Raw genomic sequence first — 14,672 nt, 5'->3', positions numbered from 1 at the left:
CACCACAAGCCGTCACTGACCATGATGCTTTTTTAAAAAAAATCAATGGGAATCAGACAGGTTGCATAAACTTGGCAGTATAGGGTCATTCGAGGCTGTGGTATAAGGTTGAATGTAATTCAGTAGAAGAAGTAGTTGTCCTAACAGGAAGCAAAGCTGAAGAAGGAGAAAACAATAACACCTGTGGTGGACATCCACAAGAGGATAAAGGAGGGAGCTCCTCTTTAATCTCCGGGATTATCTGGGATATTACATCATATCTCAGGAGAATTAGTCATGTTAGTTTATTTCTTGACAGCTCAGACCGGAGAGAAGTCGGTGAGTCGCTTCATTTTAATCTTAAACTTTAATTCACAAAGTTGTTTTTATGTGCATCAAGTTTACTTCTAAAACAAACAAAAAACAGCTCAAGCAGGCATATAAACTTGGTTTTCATTCATTCACGTGCTCCTCTTTGCATCTTCAGTGTCGGAAAGTATCAGAAATGACAGCAGAAACCCAGTCATGCTATTCTAAAGGGTCCTTACATCTCAATGGTTTCACTTTCAGGGGACTGGATAGTTTAGTGGTATGATTACCACCTTTTATGTGGGAGATCTGGGTTCAAATCCCCTGCATGAAAGGTACTGTCTCCAGTAGGGGTCCTTAGGCAAGACCCCCTTACCCTATCTGTAAGTCGCTTTGGATAAAAGCGTTCTGCTAAATGCATAAACATGAACATAATTAACTTTCAGTTTCACAGCTGGATGACGGCTTTGAAGGCGTTTCTTACCTTCACTGCAGAAGCGGCCCTTGTATTCCGTTTTGGAGCAGTCGCAGACCGGTTCCCCGTCCAACACTATGCACGCACCACCGTTCTCACATGGATTCACCGTGCACCGCCCTTCTGACTCCAGCGGCACCTTAAGGCTCCCCAGAAACAGGGGCTGCGAGTTGCCATATTTGAGGTCTGTAATTGTTCCCCTGAAGGGCTGCATGGTAAGCACAGTAGGCAGTGTAAGTGCACCGTTGCGGATATCCTGAGGCACGCCACCCAGGAACAGGTCGCTGACTATTTTCATGAACTGACGCTGAGGCTGCACCTCATCTGCTTTGGCCTTGCCGTCCAGTACCAGTACCGTGCGCAGGTTATACCTGCTAAGAGTGGCAGTGTGCCAGCTGCCGTCGTCCACCCGTCTGTCGGTGACGATGCTGGTCTCAGCGCAGTCGATGCTAAAACGCAGCTGCAGCCGACCTTCCACCACTGACAGCTGCAGAAAGTCACAGTAGCCTCCGTCATCAAAGTACAGCAGCAGCGACTCTGAGGCCTCCGTCTTAAACTGGAAGCTGAGGTCACCGCGGGTGCTGGCGTCCCAGCGGAGGTAGCGTGCCCACTGACCTGGTGTGCCTATAAACTCTAATCCCAGACATGTGCTGAGGAATAAATGCAGCCTGATAGAAAAACCTATAAGCTCCATAGCTGCAAATAATTAGTCAATCCAAGAAAGTGTCTGAGGGGAACTCAATCAGCTTAAAATTTTAGATTGAATTTCAGGAATCCACAGTTTTATCCACAATATGTGTCGAGAGATATTCAGATAAATATTTCTTATAAAAATATGCTTTTAAAGGGAAAAGGGCTCTGGAAGGTAACAGTCGTCGTGGTTAACAGTCTTAAGGTAAATAACAATAAATTGTCCAGTTGCTGCAAGGCAGTGATAGTACAGAAGAGTCCTTTAAACAAAGAGGATTTTTTCTACTCTTCGGAACAGATAAAGTCAGGACTTTTGGTGTAATTTCTGATGGAATGGACTTCTCTGGCTTTCAGGACGAGTGGAATTTCCTCCTTCATTTTGTCAGCTGGGAAGTAGAGCTGGCAGCAGATCCATGGGCTTCTCCCAATTCCATCCCTGTAGGGGAAAAAAAGAGGCAGGAGGTTAGAAAAGACCCATCAGCACTGGTTTTACCAGCATTAAAACACACATCCTGTGCCGAAAATGGCAGAAAATCTGTCAGTGAAGAATTTATTTCCAGCTGCAGTTGAAATCAACAAAATTTAGCTCATTTTTCAAAGGGTGCGCACGTTGGAAAGTTAATGAGACACTTTTCAACATTAAAAGTTAAAAAATATCTGATCTCAACAAAAAGACCAACAAACACAAAGTTATTATCGAGCTTAAGTCAGTTATCCTGCTTTATGACACATTGTTCTAAGTAATAAAGCAGGTGCTCACGTCCGAATTCATCTGTTTTAAAAGGAATCGGTCGGCGTTACCGTGGAAATATGCAGTAATGCATTTGTTTGTAGCCAGGTTTCTAAACTAATCTGAATCGTTCTACTGATACTCCGTCACCAGAGGGGGGCGGTATAGGCTTCTAATGGATGTAACTCAGTAGAAGAAGCAGTTGTCCTCTCAGAAAATAGGTCTGGCAGAGGAAAAAACAACCGCTGCGGTGGACATCCACATGAGGAAAATGTAGAGAGCTCTTCTTCAGGACTTCTAAGTAATAAAACAGGTGCTCACATCCGAATTCATCCGTTTTAAAAGGAATCGGTCGGCGTTACCGTGGAAATATGCAGTAATGCATTTGTTTGTAGCCAGGTTTCTAAACTAATCTGAATCGTTCTACTGATACTCCGTCACCAGAGGGGGGCGGTATAGGCTTCTAATGGATGTAACTCAGTAGAAGAAGCAGTTGTCCTCTCAGGAAATAGGTCTGGCAGAGGAAAAAACAACCGCTGCGGTGGACATCCACATGAGGAAAATGTAGAGAGCTCTTCTTGAGGACTTCCTTTAATTTCCTGGAATATCTGGGATGTTATATCTGGGAAAACGCCGGTCAGTCACTGAGTTTATTGCTTTTCAGCTCAAATCAGACACAGCTGTTGTGTCCTGTGATTTTCATCTAATGTGCATCAAGTCTTCTTCAAAAACAGACAAAAACTTATGGTATACTCCTGTTTGTTTTAGTATTAACTCTTTATTTAAGCAGAATAAATACGGTACAATTTACAGGTTCTCTAGTTAGGTTAACTTATCTCAAGAGACGGTATAATCTCTTTGTTTTAGTATTAACTCCTGTATTAAGTCCTGAGAGGTCTGACAGCAGCTTGATCAGCACTTAACTACGTAACCGTGTGCACATAACTTACACAACAATATGCACACAGCACATTTGCATTTTTGTTTGAGGGGACCTGGCTGAAAGGGGGAGCTGGCTAATTCCTGGAATATTTGTGGCCAAAATGTGAGGACAAACCAATCTAAAAAATGCATGTGAACAAACACAGACTTGCTGTGCAAAAGCCTAAATTGTGGAATTAAAGCCGTTCTTCCAGCGTTCCTGCAGGAAACTGGAGTGTTTGTTGTCAGAAATGGACATCAGACACATTCCAGCCTTTCAGGGAAGATAACCATCAAAGGTGGTTCAAACGGCTCTGAAGATAAAAACCTCCTCGCTCGCTCCCACCAACTTTTAATGTCATCAGACATCGTGACACCATCCATGCTGCTAAACAGGATTTCAGATCATCATTTATCACTCCAACTCAGCGCTGTGCAATGCCACATAAAGTCAAATTGACCTAAAGTGTCAAGATATCTGCACTCCGCCATTTTTGACCAATCAGAAAAGACTGGTCCTTGTGGGGGTGGGGCCCAGGAACCTAATGCAGCGTTTCAAACAGGCAGAATAGAGATGCTCTGCAGCGAGGTACATCATGAGAAAAAATAGCACGAAGAACCTGTAAATGAGTAGAATCTCAGGGTAATTCTGCATTTTTAAACTGTTAACTGCATGTTCTGGACAGATTATCCGATTTCAGGAATTTATCTATTGGTGGAAAGAGTCTTTCCACCCACTGCAATCAGAGGTAATAACGACCCCGGTGTGGGATGCATATGTTTCTTCAGAAGAAGTGGTTGGTTGTGCTTCTGCCGACGGCTCTCAGCTGACACACTGAGTGCTGCAGGCAGCCGACACTCCTGCACAGAAGTGCCTGTGAAATAGCTGCATTTTTCCCTCCTCCACAAAGGTTGTTGGGAGTTATCGGTCATCTGCCGGGTAAATTAGTCTCATTATTCTCATGGCAGAGCATGACTATCAGTCAGGCAGGCAGACTGCCTTTATCTGATGACCAGCCTGGAGAGACAGCTTTCTGCTGAATCTTGGTGAATAAGAGGTTCAGAAAAACAACCAGAGAGCTGATGTAATATCCAGGAGCTGAACATTATACAGCCATTTAATATCAGGCACCAAATATATTAAGAATGAAAAGCTCTGTGCCATCTTTTTAAGCCTGTATGTGTTTATATGTTCAATTCAATCAGAAATGTGAATTTCTCCCTCACATTGTTACTGAACCAGGAAGCTGGAGCACAGTGAACATTGACTTTGTTCTGTGTCGGCATTTCAAATTCCTTTAAGTGAAGTAAAACGTGAGAAAATAAATGTTTTTTCCTGCAGGTCTGGGACGGTTCTGGCTGGTGAAAGCGATGGTTTTAGTCTCGTCCTTCTGGATTCCAAATATCTGCGTCTCTGTTGATGTTTAAGGCTGAAATTCACACATGAGCCCAAACATTTTCCAACTCAAACAGCAGCACAAGAGATGTGGTTATTAGCTGTTTACATGGGCCACTTTTAATCTGATTTCCAGTCCAACAGGAATAAAAACAACCCTAAAACAGACCCAGTTACCTCAGACAGAATAGAGCCGGGAACCACAGTAAAATCTAACCCTGTGCACACTTAATCCTGCTGTTTCCTCCTGGTTCTTTGGTTCTTTCTTTCTTCGAAACACTGGAGGGTGAAGCGACACGATAGAAACATGGTGGACACCCACAACCTCTGTGTTGAAACCTAAGAGAGATTCAAATGAACGTGTCTCTGAAAGCGTTTCATTCCTGATGCGTAGATTCTGCAGCTTTGGCAGCAGATCTCTGTCCACAGGCTCCAAGCAAACTGAGCTGCAAAGCTCCACTTTGGCTCTCTGCATGTTCACAGGCAGAAGAAGGAGGCCTACGAGCTGCTGGCTTTGCTGCTGCATTAAAAGGAGCAGCAGGAAACCAAGAATCTTTTACATTTACATCTCCACCCTGCTTGTCTTCGACTGAACTAATAGATTTCTAACAATAAAACTGGGGAGACAATGTTTTCTCTTCTGTTGCTCTATTTTACGCAGATTAGCAGGCAGGCCCAAAGTCAAACGTATTGTTTTTGGTGTCCACAAACGTGAAGAGGCAACGTCTTTTCCTGCAAACCTGGCTAAATCTGGCCATATATCATACAGTTAGCATGATTTATGCTATTTCTGCTGGATTTTAGGTTGAATATCCAGTCTCCTTCCACAGTGGAAATAAGTCTTAGAGCTGAAAGAAAATGCAGAGTGAGCTGATGATAACAATCAGCTACTAACTGGGTTAGTACTGACTGGATATAGAGTTCCTGTTCATTTATTTATAGAATAGCAATCACATGGGTGATCACCAACTCCTGTTTGTCCTCAGCCTTCAGTGCGAAAGAAACCTGCTCAGCAGAAGATACGCAGAGACCTGAAGGAGCTTTTAGTGCCATCTTTTTAACTCTACCAAGTTCAATTCGGGTTTCTGAGCTCAAGCTCACAATTTGTGCAGCAAAATTAGCTACTTAATGAACATGAGACTTTCTAGAGGGAACTAAAGAGGGCAGATCTCCTGCCTCTGGCCAAATAAAGTTACTGTACACAACACTGTCAGAGAATCATCTCGTTCAGTCATTCTGCTGTGAAACTGGACTCTGGCAGACCTCCACGACCAGAAGCCATAAGTGAAAAGATGGTTTCATCAGCGTAAAACCACATGACAGTAAGAACTGTTGTGTTTCCATTACTTCAGAACAAGCTTTTCATATCCAGAGGCACTGCTGGTGCTTCTCTGCACCATCTGCTAGCTAACCCCAGCAGCCTGGAAACAGACAAACCGAACTCTGGAGCCGGCTTTCAGGCTTTCAGGCTTCCAGGCTTCCTTTCGCACCACAGCTCTTCTTCCACACCTGGGCAGAGGATGTGGGAGGTTTCAATCTGCAGGTTACGCTGCATCCTACACACAGTGATTAGCCAGCTGGCTAACATTAGCTCAAGCATGATCCAGTTTAAAAAGCGGTACAAACACGTGGTTTTCACCAGGTACAGGGAGGAAGGAGGCCTTTAACAATAAATGATTTATGCACTTGTTCATTTACTCATTTATTTTCCATTTTGTTTTTGTAAATATGTATTATTTAGATATGCATGTTTGGGGAGAAAGGGTTGGTTTAAATAAGCATATATTGGACTTTTTGTCCCGATTATTATTGTTATTTTGACTTGTTTTGGTTTTTTTTTTTCCAGTTTACTTTGTTGTTCTAATACTCGCACATGTTCAAAATAAACTGTAGTAAAAAGGTGCAAAAAGGTGCCAGAAAATCCTCTGATGCGATGAAACGAAGGTCAGAGGATTTTGGTTTTCTGCTAAAGGAGAAAAGTGAAATAATCCTGAGTAACATTAAAGCACACTGATAACTCCTGGCTGTGTTAAAGGCCAATGCTGCAGCATATAACTGTTGTGTTATTTCACATTGACAACGTTTTCCAACGGTTGATGTGAAGCTTACAGTTAATACAACCAACAGGGAAGTGAAAACTGAAAGAAGCAGCCAGAGTCCTGCAGATATCTGAGCGAACACTCCTCATCCAGCCTGGTGGAAGGAGGGGAAACTTCCAAAGGAAACCTGTGCCAAGCCTGGACAATCTTTCCAAAGAAGACTCGACTCTGTGGCTGCTGCCAAAGCCGCTTTAACCAACCGGTGAGGGCCAACTGTTTCCATCTTTTGTTTCTGATTCATTTACAAAAAGCTCCAAAAATAGTTTTTTTCCTTTATCTTTGTGGAGAACTATGTGTTGAATCTCTTTCAGAAGCTTCTCAGTCTCATCCTGCTGCCTTTAACGTTACTGAAACTGTTTTGTGTCATTATAACCTCTGACTGAATAAAGCAATAATTACACACTCACCTGACATCAACTGAGCTGTGCACGTAGTGCATGAATTATCAATTTAATTCCTTCAACGATAAACAGGCTGATTTCAGATGTGGAAACAGAGAATTAGAACCAAACCTCGATGCTACAGCCGGTCAGCAGTGAAACTGGGTGTCATTCAGAAGATGAGAAGTGGAATGAATGAACAACCAGTGGATCTTTACTATGACAACAAGGCAGAACATCCTCAACAGAAACAGGACTATCCTGGAAAACAGTACGAAAGACCTCAGTATGAGCCCCAGAAAGCTTCAGATAATGAGCCGAACAGACTGGGTTTCATCAGGATATCGTCCCATCCAGGACTAACAGTGGCACAGACATCATTACGATGGGACAAAGCAGAGCAGAAGGGTCTGATGCACAGAACCAGGCTGTGACTGTGCTCCTGTGATAAAGTGGATGCATGCAGTGGCAATGAGGGAAAGTCTTCATGACCTGAGATCTCTGCAGGATGCACCGACCTCAGAGCTGGACTGATAGGATCCTCTCTTACTGAGGACTCCAGCTGCAGCTGACGGATTGATCTTTTGGGGCCAGAAATCAGCCGTCAGGCATGTTCAGAGCATCAGTGAATGCTCATCTCCGCTGTACAACCCTCAGCCAATCAGCTCTCTGAATGTGAACACAAACAGGAGCTCATCAATGATTTAGAACATAGAAAACATCAGCTGCTGAAAGAGAGACGTTTTCCTGTTTCATGAAAAAGATCAGCTCATCTTTAATGTGATGGCAGCATCTCATTAATGTTGGGACCGGTCTCCCACTGTGGCAACAACATCTGGAAACATCTGGGACTGAGGAGACCAGCTGCGGGACCTTGGGGAGAGGAATGTTGTCCCGTTCCTGTCTGATAAAGGCGGCTGTTCCCAGGTCAGTCTTCTACTGCGAAGCCGTGCTGTTGGACCAGAGGTCGGAACCGCAGAAAACTTAAAAAGCTGAGAAGAATTTATGAGCTCCAGTGGTTATGAGAGCAAGTCTTAATCGTGATCATTTCCTTATTGGAGGGTTTGTTGCCTTCACCCTTAAACAGAGCCCCTCTTATGTGTCTTTACACCCGTTAGAGGCAATAATCCATCAGTATATCTGTTTTTCAAACATTCTATTCAATCGTTTTAACAATTAGAAAATCATCATTTTAAAAATGTTTTTACAATATTATATATTTAATAGTTACATTTTCAGACCGGCATTCATTTTTTTTTTCACTTAAAATAGCTAAAGCAGATAAATAATAAGATGTAAGATCATGAAAGTCTATTTCCAGCAGCCTGAAGGCCTCTTTAGATGAGATTACATTGATGTAATTAATGTTAAATCTGTATTTTTTGCCATTTTTTAATCATTTCAAAGGTTATTTTATTATTATATCATATATTATGCTGTGTAATGTTTAAACCTGCCCTGCTATATGTCATATAAAAAGGAACGTGCACATTTTTTATCTTTCTTTTCTTTGAATTTAGCAGCAGACGGAGAAAAGTTTTGGCCTTGCAGGTTTGGTGCAGCAGCTTCTGATGATTCATCATTTTGTCTTTTTCATGTAAAACTGACTAAATAAAAAAGGACATTTATTTCCAAGCATTAAAATATATATATTCTGTGTCCATGTCATCAAGTAGATTATTATCACTGTTATATTAAAAAGAGTCCCAGAAATGACTCGTGTGTTTAATTAAGCCAAGCTGCAGCATTTGGACAGATATTTAATTTTTTATGCTCTGCAGATTTGCTGCAGAAACATCCTGGGATTCCTCCCTTTGTTGTAAGCCTTTATCTAAGCTCAGCAGGCCTTTTCTCTGCTGCTGCAGGGTCAGATCTGTTCATCCTGAGCTGCTTATCAGCGTCTGCAAAAAGAAAAATATCAGCTAATCAGTGGAGTCCAGCTCTGACATCAGCACCTCCTCATTTACTGCATTTTTCATCATGATTCACCAGACTTTACCTTTAATTATTCTATCTTAGAAATTAAAAAACGTGCTTTTTTAAAGCACAGATTAACTGCTGCACGTGTATCATCTAAAATGGGTTCATAAACTCTTACATTTTCACATATTTCCTTGTTTTATTTGCTGTTTTTATCTCATTGAAAGCGCTGGAATCTGATGTAAAACATGTAAATCTGAAATAATTTAACAGGCCCGTAAAGCTCCACATCAGCTCGGCTTATCAGACACAGATCTGAACACACACACGCACGCAGAGCACAAACACCGTCCACTCATGTTTACCAACGCAGACATCATTTCCAGATCGCCTCATTGTGCGTGCGTGTGTGCGTGTGTGCGTCCTTTGTTGCAGCGTCGGGGGTTAAAAGGCTAAACGGCATGGATCATTGTTCCCTGTGAAAAGGCTTCTTTCACGAACCCCACAGGGACGAGTCCACACACAGCGACTGACAAAAGGCAGCAGCACTCCGGATCCTATTAGCAGCCACGCGGTCGTGCACGGAGTGTGCGCGCGTGCGTAAATGCAAAATAAAAGCACCGGTAGGCCCCTTGTGTTTAAATGGATGCCACTTGCCGGCAATTTTACAGCAGGTGCCCCGATCACACACTCGTACAGACACACGCGCGCGCGCATGCAGCGGCGCTGTCCAGACGCAGTGACAAAATGTCCTCCACAGCTCACCGATAAGATCTGAGAACAGGCTGCAATTTCTCTGCTGCGCGCACATCACACGCAGCGAGAGGCCGTCCGTGTTTCCAGGCTGTGGATTCAGAGGGTTTCTGCAGAGATTCACTCCACAATCATCTGAGCAGGACATGCATCCTGACAGCGGAGGGGGGGGGGCAGACAGCACAGGGAAGGACGAGTGGAAGCGGGGAGGGAGGAGGAGGATGTTCCACCTCATCCACTCCCACTCATGCATCTCATGAAACATCCCGACACTACAACACACTCTTCACATCAGACAAACAGCATCAAGCCTCCATTTTAGGCTCATATGTGCAGTTCTGTGATGGAAGTGAGGGGGTGACACCAGTAACATTATTCTGTGTGGCAACAGAAGTGCATCAGCTTATCAGTAACTGAGCTCCTCAGACACAGCGGGATACACAGTGTCCAAAAATCATGATATAGTCAGATCTATTAAATCATACGGACACACAGTAATGTACAAACTCCTGATCAGCCCTCAGTTCTTCCTGTTTCCTTCCAAGCATCTTTAAAGTGTCCAGATCAACAGTTCTGCAGCTTTCACAGATTTTCTTTGGACATTTTCTGCTTTTTCACTAATTTTCAGTCCAGTTTTTTCTTTGTTCAGCCACTTAACTCTGAGCTATGAAGCATTCAGGCAGAAAAAAGGCTCCTAACTCAAGGGATGAACCAGAGTTGTGTCGACACAGAACAGACAACTTAGCAAAGAAGCCATTTTAAACTGGATCTTTAGGCACTTTGTTACCAGCAGCCTGTCACAAAGACACATCATTTGTTCCCATTTCTTTAGCTGCATCTATGAAAAACAGCAAAGAAAACACAGTTTGACAGACAGAAAATAGGATTTCTGCAGCAACAAGGTGATTCCCAAAGAGCTATTAGCTGAAAACTTGGCATATCTCAGCATGGTGTGCAGTGTGTCCTTAAAACATTTGAGGAAACTGGACAAGTGGAGGACAAAAGAAGAAGTGTCAGGCCTAAAAAACTATCTCCAGCAGATGAACAGGATCTGAAAGTGATGTCCTTAAGAAAGAGGAAAAAATCCAGCTGTGACCTGACAGGACCTGAGAGATGCATCTGGACCTTCAGCTGATCCATCTACTGTTGGCCCAAGCCTCATCAGAAATGGGCTCCATGGAAGGGTGGCTGTCAAGAAGCCGTTCTTAAGGAAGGGAAACAGGGAGAAAAGGCTGAGCTGTGCCAAATGACACAAGAAGTGGACTGAAAATCAGTGGCAACAGGTCTTATGGAGGGATGAATCCTCCCCAGAGCCCGGACCTCAACATTATTGAAGCAGTGTGGGATCATCTGACAGAGAACGGAACAAAAGGCAGCCCACATCCAAAGAAGAGCTTTGGGATGTCCTTCAAGAAGCCTGGAGAACTATTCCTGAAGACTCCTTAAAGAAATGACAGAAAGCTTGTCTCAGAGGGTTCAGGCTGTGTTGGAGAATAAAGGAGCTCAGACCAGAGATTCACTTTAAAGCTGCTGAGAACTGATAAAAACTCTGTTTCTGCCTCAGATTCTGGGTTTATGTTCATGTTTGAATAAATGTTTCCCGTTTTAAAAAATAAGAAGCGGCTCAAGAGTTTTGCACATTATTACATGTGAACAATTATCGGGCCTTCAAATCCAAGGCTGAAATAAACCTTCCAGAAGCTCAAATAAAAGCAGTCGATGGTGTCTGAGATTATTAGAATATTTTCAGCCGGTTTTAAGTTTTGTTATTTTTAGATGAAACTATTTATTTGGAAATGAAAACATTTGAATATCAGTAATGATATAAAGTAAAGGTCCAGATCTCCTCAGTCTTCTCTGGACTGATGCAGTTAATTTTCACACAGATTTGTTTCAATTAAAAAATAAATTAATTTAAAAAACTCAGCAGATTTATTTAAATAAATCCTGAAAAATCAGAAATAAAATAAAAAATCTTCTGTTATCTTAATTATTTGTGTCAGGAAATATTCTGTATTTGTGTTGATCTGCAGCTCCTTTTAAACACGGAGTAAAAAGGGCGTAGAAAGTGTGCGCGTGTGTTTTTCTGTGCCGCGTGGGCACCGCGCTGGTCTCCAGCAGGCAGGACACGCCTTCTCCGGGCTCCGAGGTTCTGCTGCAGCACCCTTCATAGCATTACATCATCAGTTAGAGCACCCCACGAACACCTCAAACACGCGCAGCTCCAACATCTGCATGCACATCAGCACGTGCGCGCGCACACTCTCAATAAAAGGCTGATTGTTCACGCCTCACTAATGACTGGACACAAACGACAACACCACGCGTGCACGAGCCAAATCCTGGACGCACACGCATTTACCAGAACACACCCACAAATGCCCCCCCTCCGCCAGCACTTTATGTAACATCACACTTTCTTTTTCCTTCCTTTCATTCTGCTCATTTTTTCTCTTTGACGCTTTATTTGAAAAACACAAAAACATTTTTTTCCAACTTTGTAAAAAACACAAATAACTGAATTAAAAGAGATAGATAAAATAAAATAAAACCAGAAGCCGGAATAGTTGTTGGTTCTGCAGCGCCACACACCAGCAGCAGAAAAAGAAAAGGGAAAAATAAGCGGAAACGACTGAATCAAAGAAAGGAGCATTTTTCAAAAACCCTTCCTCCCCGCCCAGAGGAATTACTGTTACCTTGAGAGCCCTTGGCTTTCTGCGCCTGATTTGTCAGCGCAGTTAATCGGCTGCTGCCCCCCCGCAAAAGGAAAAAAAAAATCAGGACATTCAAATTACCCCAAACAGCCTCCATCCTGCCCCCAACTCCCCCCCAACTCCCCCCACCCGACCTGCACCAGGCAGGAAAACCAGAAGGAAAATAAACCCTTTTTTATTATTATTTCTGCTTGGAAGCAGCACATTTAATCAGCTCAGTGATGCCGCTGAATCGTCTCTGTTTTCAGGGAGAAAACGCGACACATTTCTTCCGCGGAAGCGAAATGTTTTAAAGCAGGTGACGGAACACCTTTAGGCCTCGCGAAGAAAAATCAGACGCATTCCCCGGCGCGGGTCACGCCCATCCCGAAGCCCATTTTGGATTTTTCTGATTAGGAATTCCCCCTGCATACACGCACGACAACCGTCTAATCCTATTAACTCTTCAAGTCAGACAGACGGAAAAATGCGCTGCGTGATGGAGGAAAAATCTTCCTCGTGTCGAACATGAAAACTCCTCCTGGCGTAAGATTTCAGAGCCGCCAGCTGCCATTAAAGAGCGTCAGACAGGCTGCAGATGGAGGCCCGACGTCCCCTCATTCCTACTTTGTAGCAGGTGGATTTCTGTGGCGCACCGCGTTTTATTTTTCTCCCGCAGAAACGGGACAGCCTGCATTTCGTCGCAGTGTGCGCGTAAAACGGAGTTTGGTCGAAATGAGCAGGAAATGGATTTGAGGCTGATTCTGCAGAGCAGGCCCAAACTGGAGGGTGATGAAGAGAAAAGTTGTGAGCCGAAAGGCAGCAGAGCAAACCTCCCGCGGTCCCCGTGGACGCCATTTGATCCACAGGGGAACCGACTCATCAGAATAAAATAGATCTGTCCTCCCAAGCATCATCTGCCTGCTGTCGGCTCGGAATCTCACCGCATTCGTTTATTTCATTTTATTTGATTTTTGTCGGCGATTCGGAAAATAAAAGAATATTTTGGTGTCCTTTCCCCCAAAATCAGCCGCGTGTCATCCGGCTTTAAGGGGACGCGGAAAATGTCTAATGTGCGGGAAACAGCGGCTTCGTTTGTGAGCATGATGGAGGAATGTGGAGCTGCTGCGAGGAGGGAGGCGTCTGTCCATCTCACACAAGGTCACGGACCGAGCTGTGTGTCGAGCTCCAGTTACATGAAAATATTCATCTATATTTAAAGAGTCTATTAGGCGCGTTTGCGGGGCAGAGGGGCGCGCGCGTCGCCTCAGCGCAATTGTTTGACATTTTAACATGAGGCTGCAGACGAGAACAATGCGTGGAAACTGGACACCTGCCCTTCATCTCCTTCATTATTCATCCTCCTAAAAACAAGGTGAAGGAAATCCTTCAGCTCGCGCCTCTTCACGGGCGAATTCTGCTCATATTTACAAGAAAAACACATTCAAAGACGTGCTTTAAACGCAAAAAAATCTTACCCAATGAGAAAAAGAAATTAGAATCGATGTGGTAAACATAAGGGGAGCGCAGAGGTCTGTAATTCTACACCCGCCTGTCACAGTCTGGTCCATCTGTAGAATTCAGAGGCCAACACAGCAAAAAATTCTCTTTGAATCCCCAAAACGCCGCCATTCCTTCAAGGAGACCCGTTCAGTTTCAGCTGGAAACATTCACCGTTTTAACTCCTTTAAAAAAAAGTCCCGTGATACCTGTACGTAGCTTTTCTGTCACACATCCCCTGGAACATGCTCCTGCTCCTGCCCCAAACATTCAGTTCTGAAAGCTCTCCGCGCGCACAACTAACACGAACAGGTTGGACTACAAAGACCAGACCACTGACCTCAGTTCAGCAGACCACCAAAAGTATCCACCTGCTAAAATCCAGCTGCCAACTCTCCACGGAGCCGTAGAGTTGTTAAAATCCAGGATCCTGTCGGAGGCAGCGGTGTTTCCGGCGCTGGCTGCGCGGCGGCGGGGCGGGGAGCGCCAGGCGGTACCGGGCTGGGTTTATCGCTCCTCACAGGTGCGTCCACCACGGTGCATCATACGCACAAAAGCCGCTGTTTGCTCGGTGTGACTCGCAGCGGCTGCGGGCAAGAGGCGCGCACAAGCTCACGCACGCACATACACACAACACGCACGCGCGCGCCACCCGGGTCCGCCCTCCACTCAGCACCAGCACACGCCATTTAAAGGCGCATGACTAGAAAAAGGAGGGGCACACGCGCACGCATGTTTGTATGCTTTGGTGCGCTTTGGACTCAGGTTTGCGCGCGTCTGGAGATTTTAAAGTTCAGATAAACACGGACTGATTTCTGCTTCTAATT

General features: G+C 44.2%; 1 protein-coding gene across 4 annotated transcripts in view; it reads right to left on the bottom strand.

Annotated features, from left to right (window-relative positions):
• The window catches only part of nrxn3a (neurexin 3a), a 164,756-nt gene extending 150,301 nt beyond the window's left edge, over nt 1–14,455 (bottom strand). For 2 of the 4 annotated variants that reach the window (XR_011907672.1, XR_011907673.1), the window contains exons 1-2: nt 14,186–14,455; nt 773–1,889 (exon numbers count right to left, since the gene is read on the bottom strand). Coding sequence is in view for 2 of the 4 variants with exons in the window: in XM_072364904.1 (XP_072221005.1) it covers nt 773–1,457 (685 nt within the window). In the remaining 2 variants the exon portion in view is untranslated. The remainder of the gene's footprint in view (nt 1–772; nt 1,890–14,185) is intronic. The other 2 variants (XM_072364904.1, XM_072364905.1) reach the window with 1 other exon arrangement.
• Between the last annotated feature and the right edge of the window lie 217 nt (nt 14,456–14,672).

The sequence above is a fragment of the Leuresthes tenuis genome, unplaced genomic scaffold (assembly GCF_036924035.1).
Source record: "Leuresthes tenuis unplaced genomic scaffold, fLeuTen1.0.hap1 SCAF_15, whole genome shotgun sequence".
Taxonomy (NCBI): Eukaryota; Metazoa; Chordata; class Actinopteri; order Atheriniformes; family Atherinopsidae; genus Leuresthes; species Leuresthes tenuis.
This window is presented reverse-complemented; position numbering and strand designations above follow the sequence as displayed.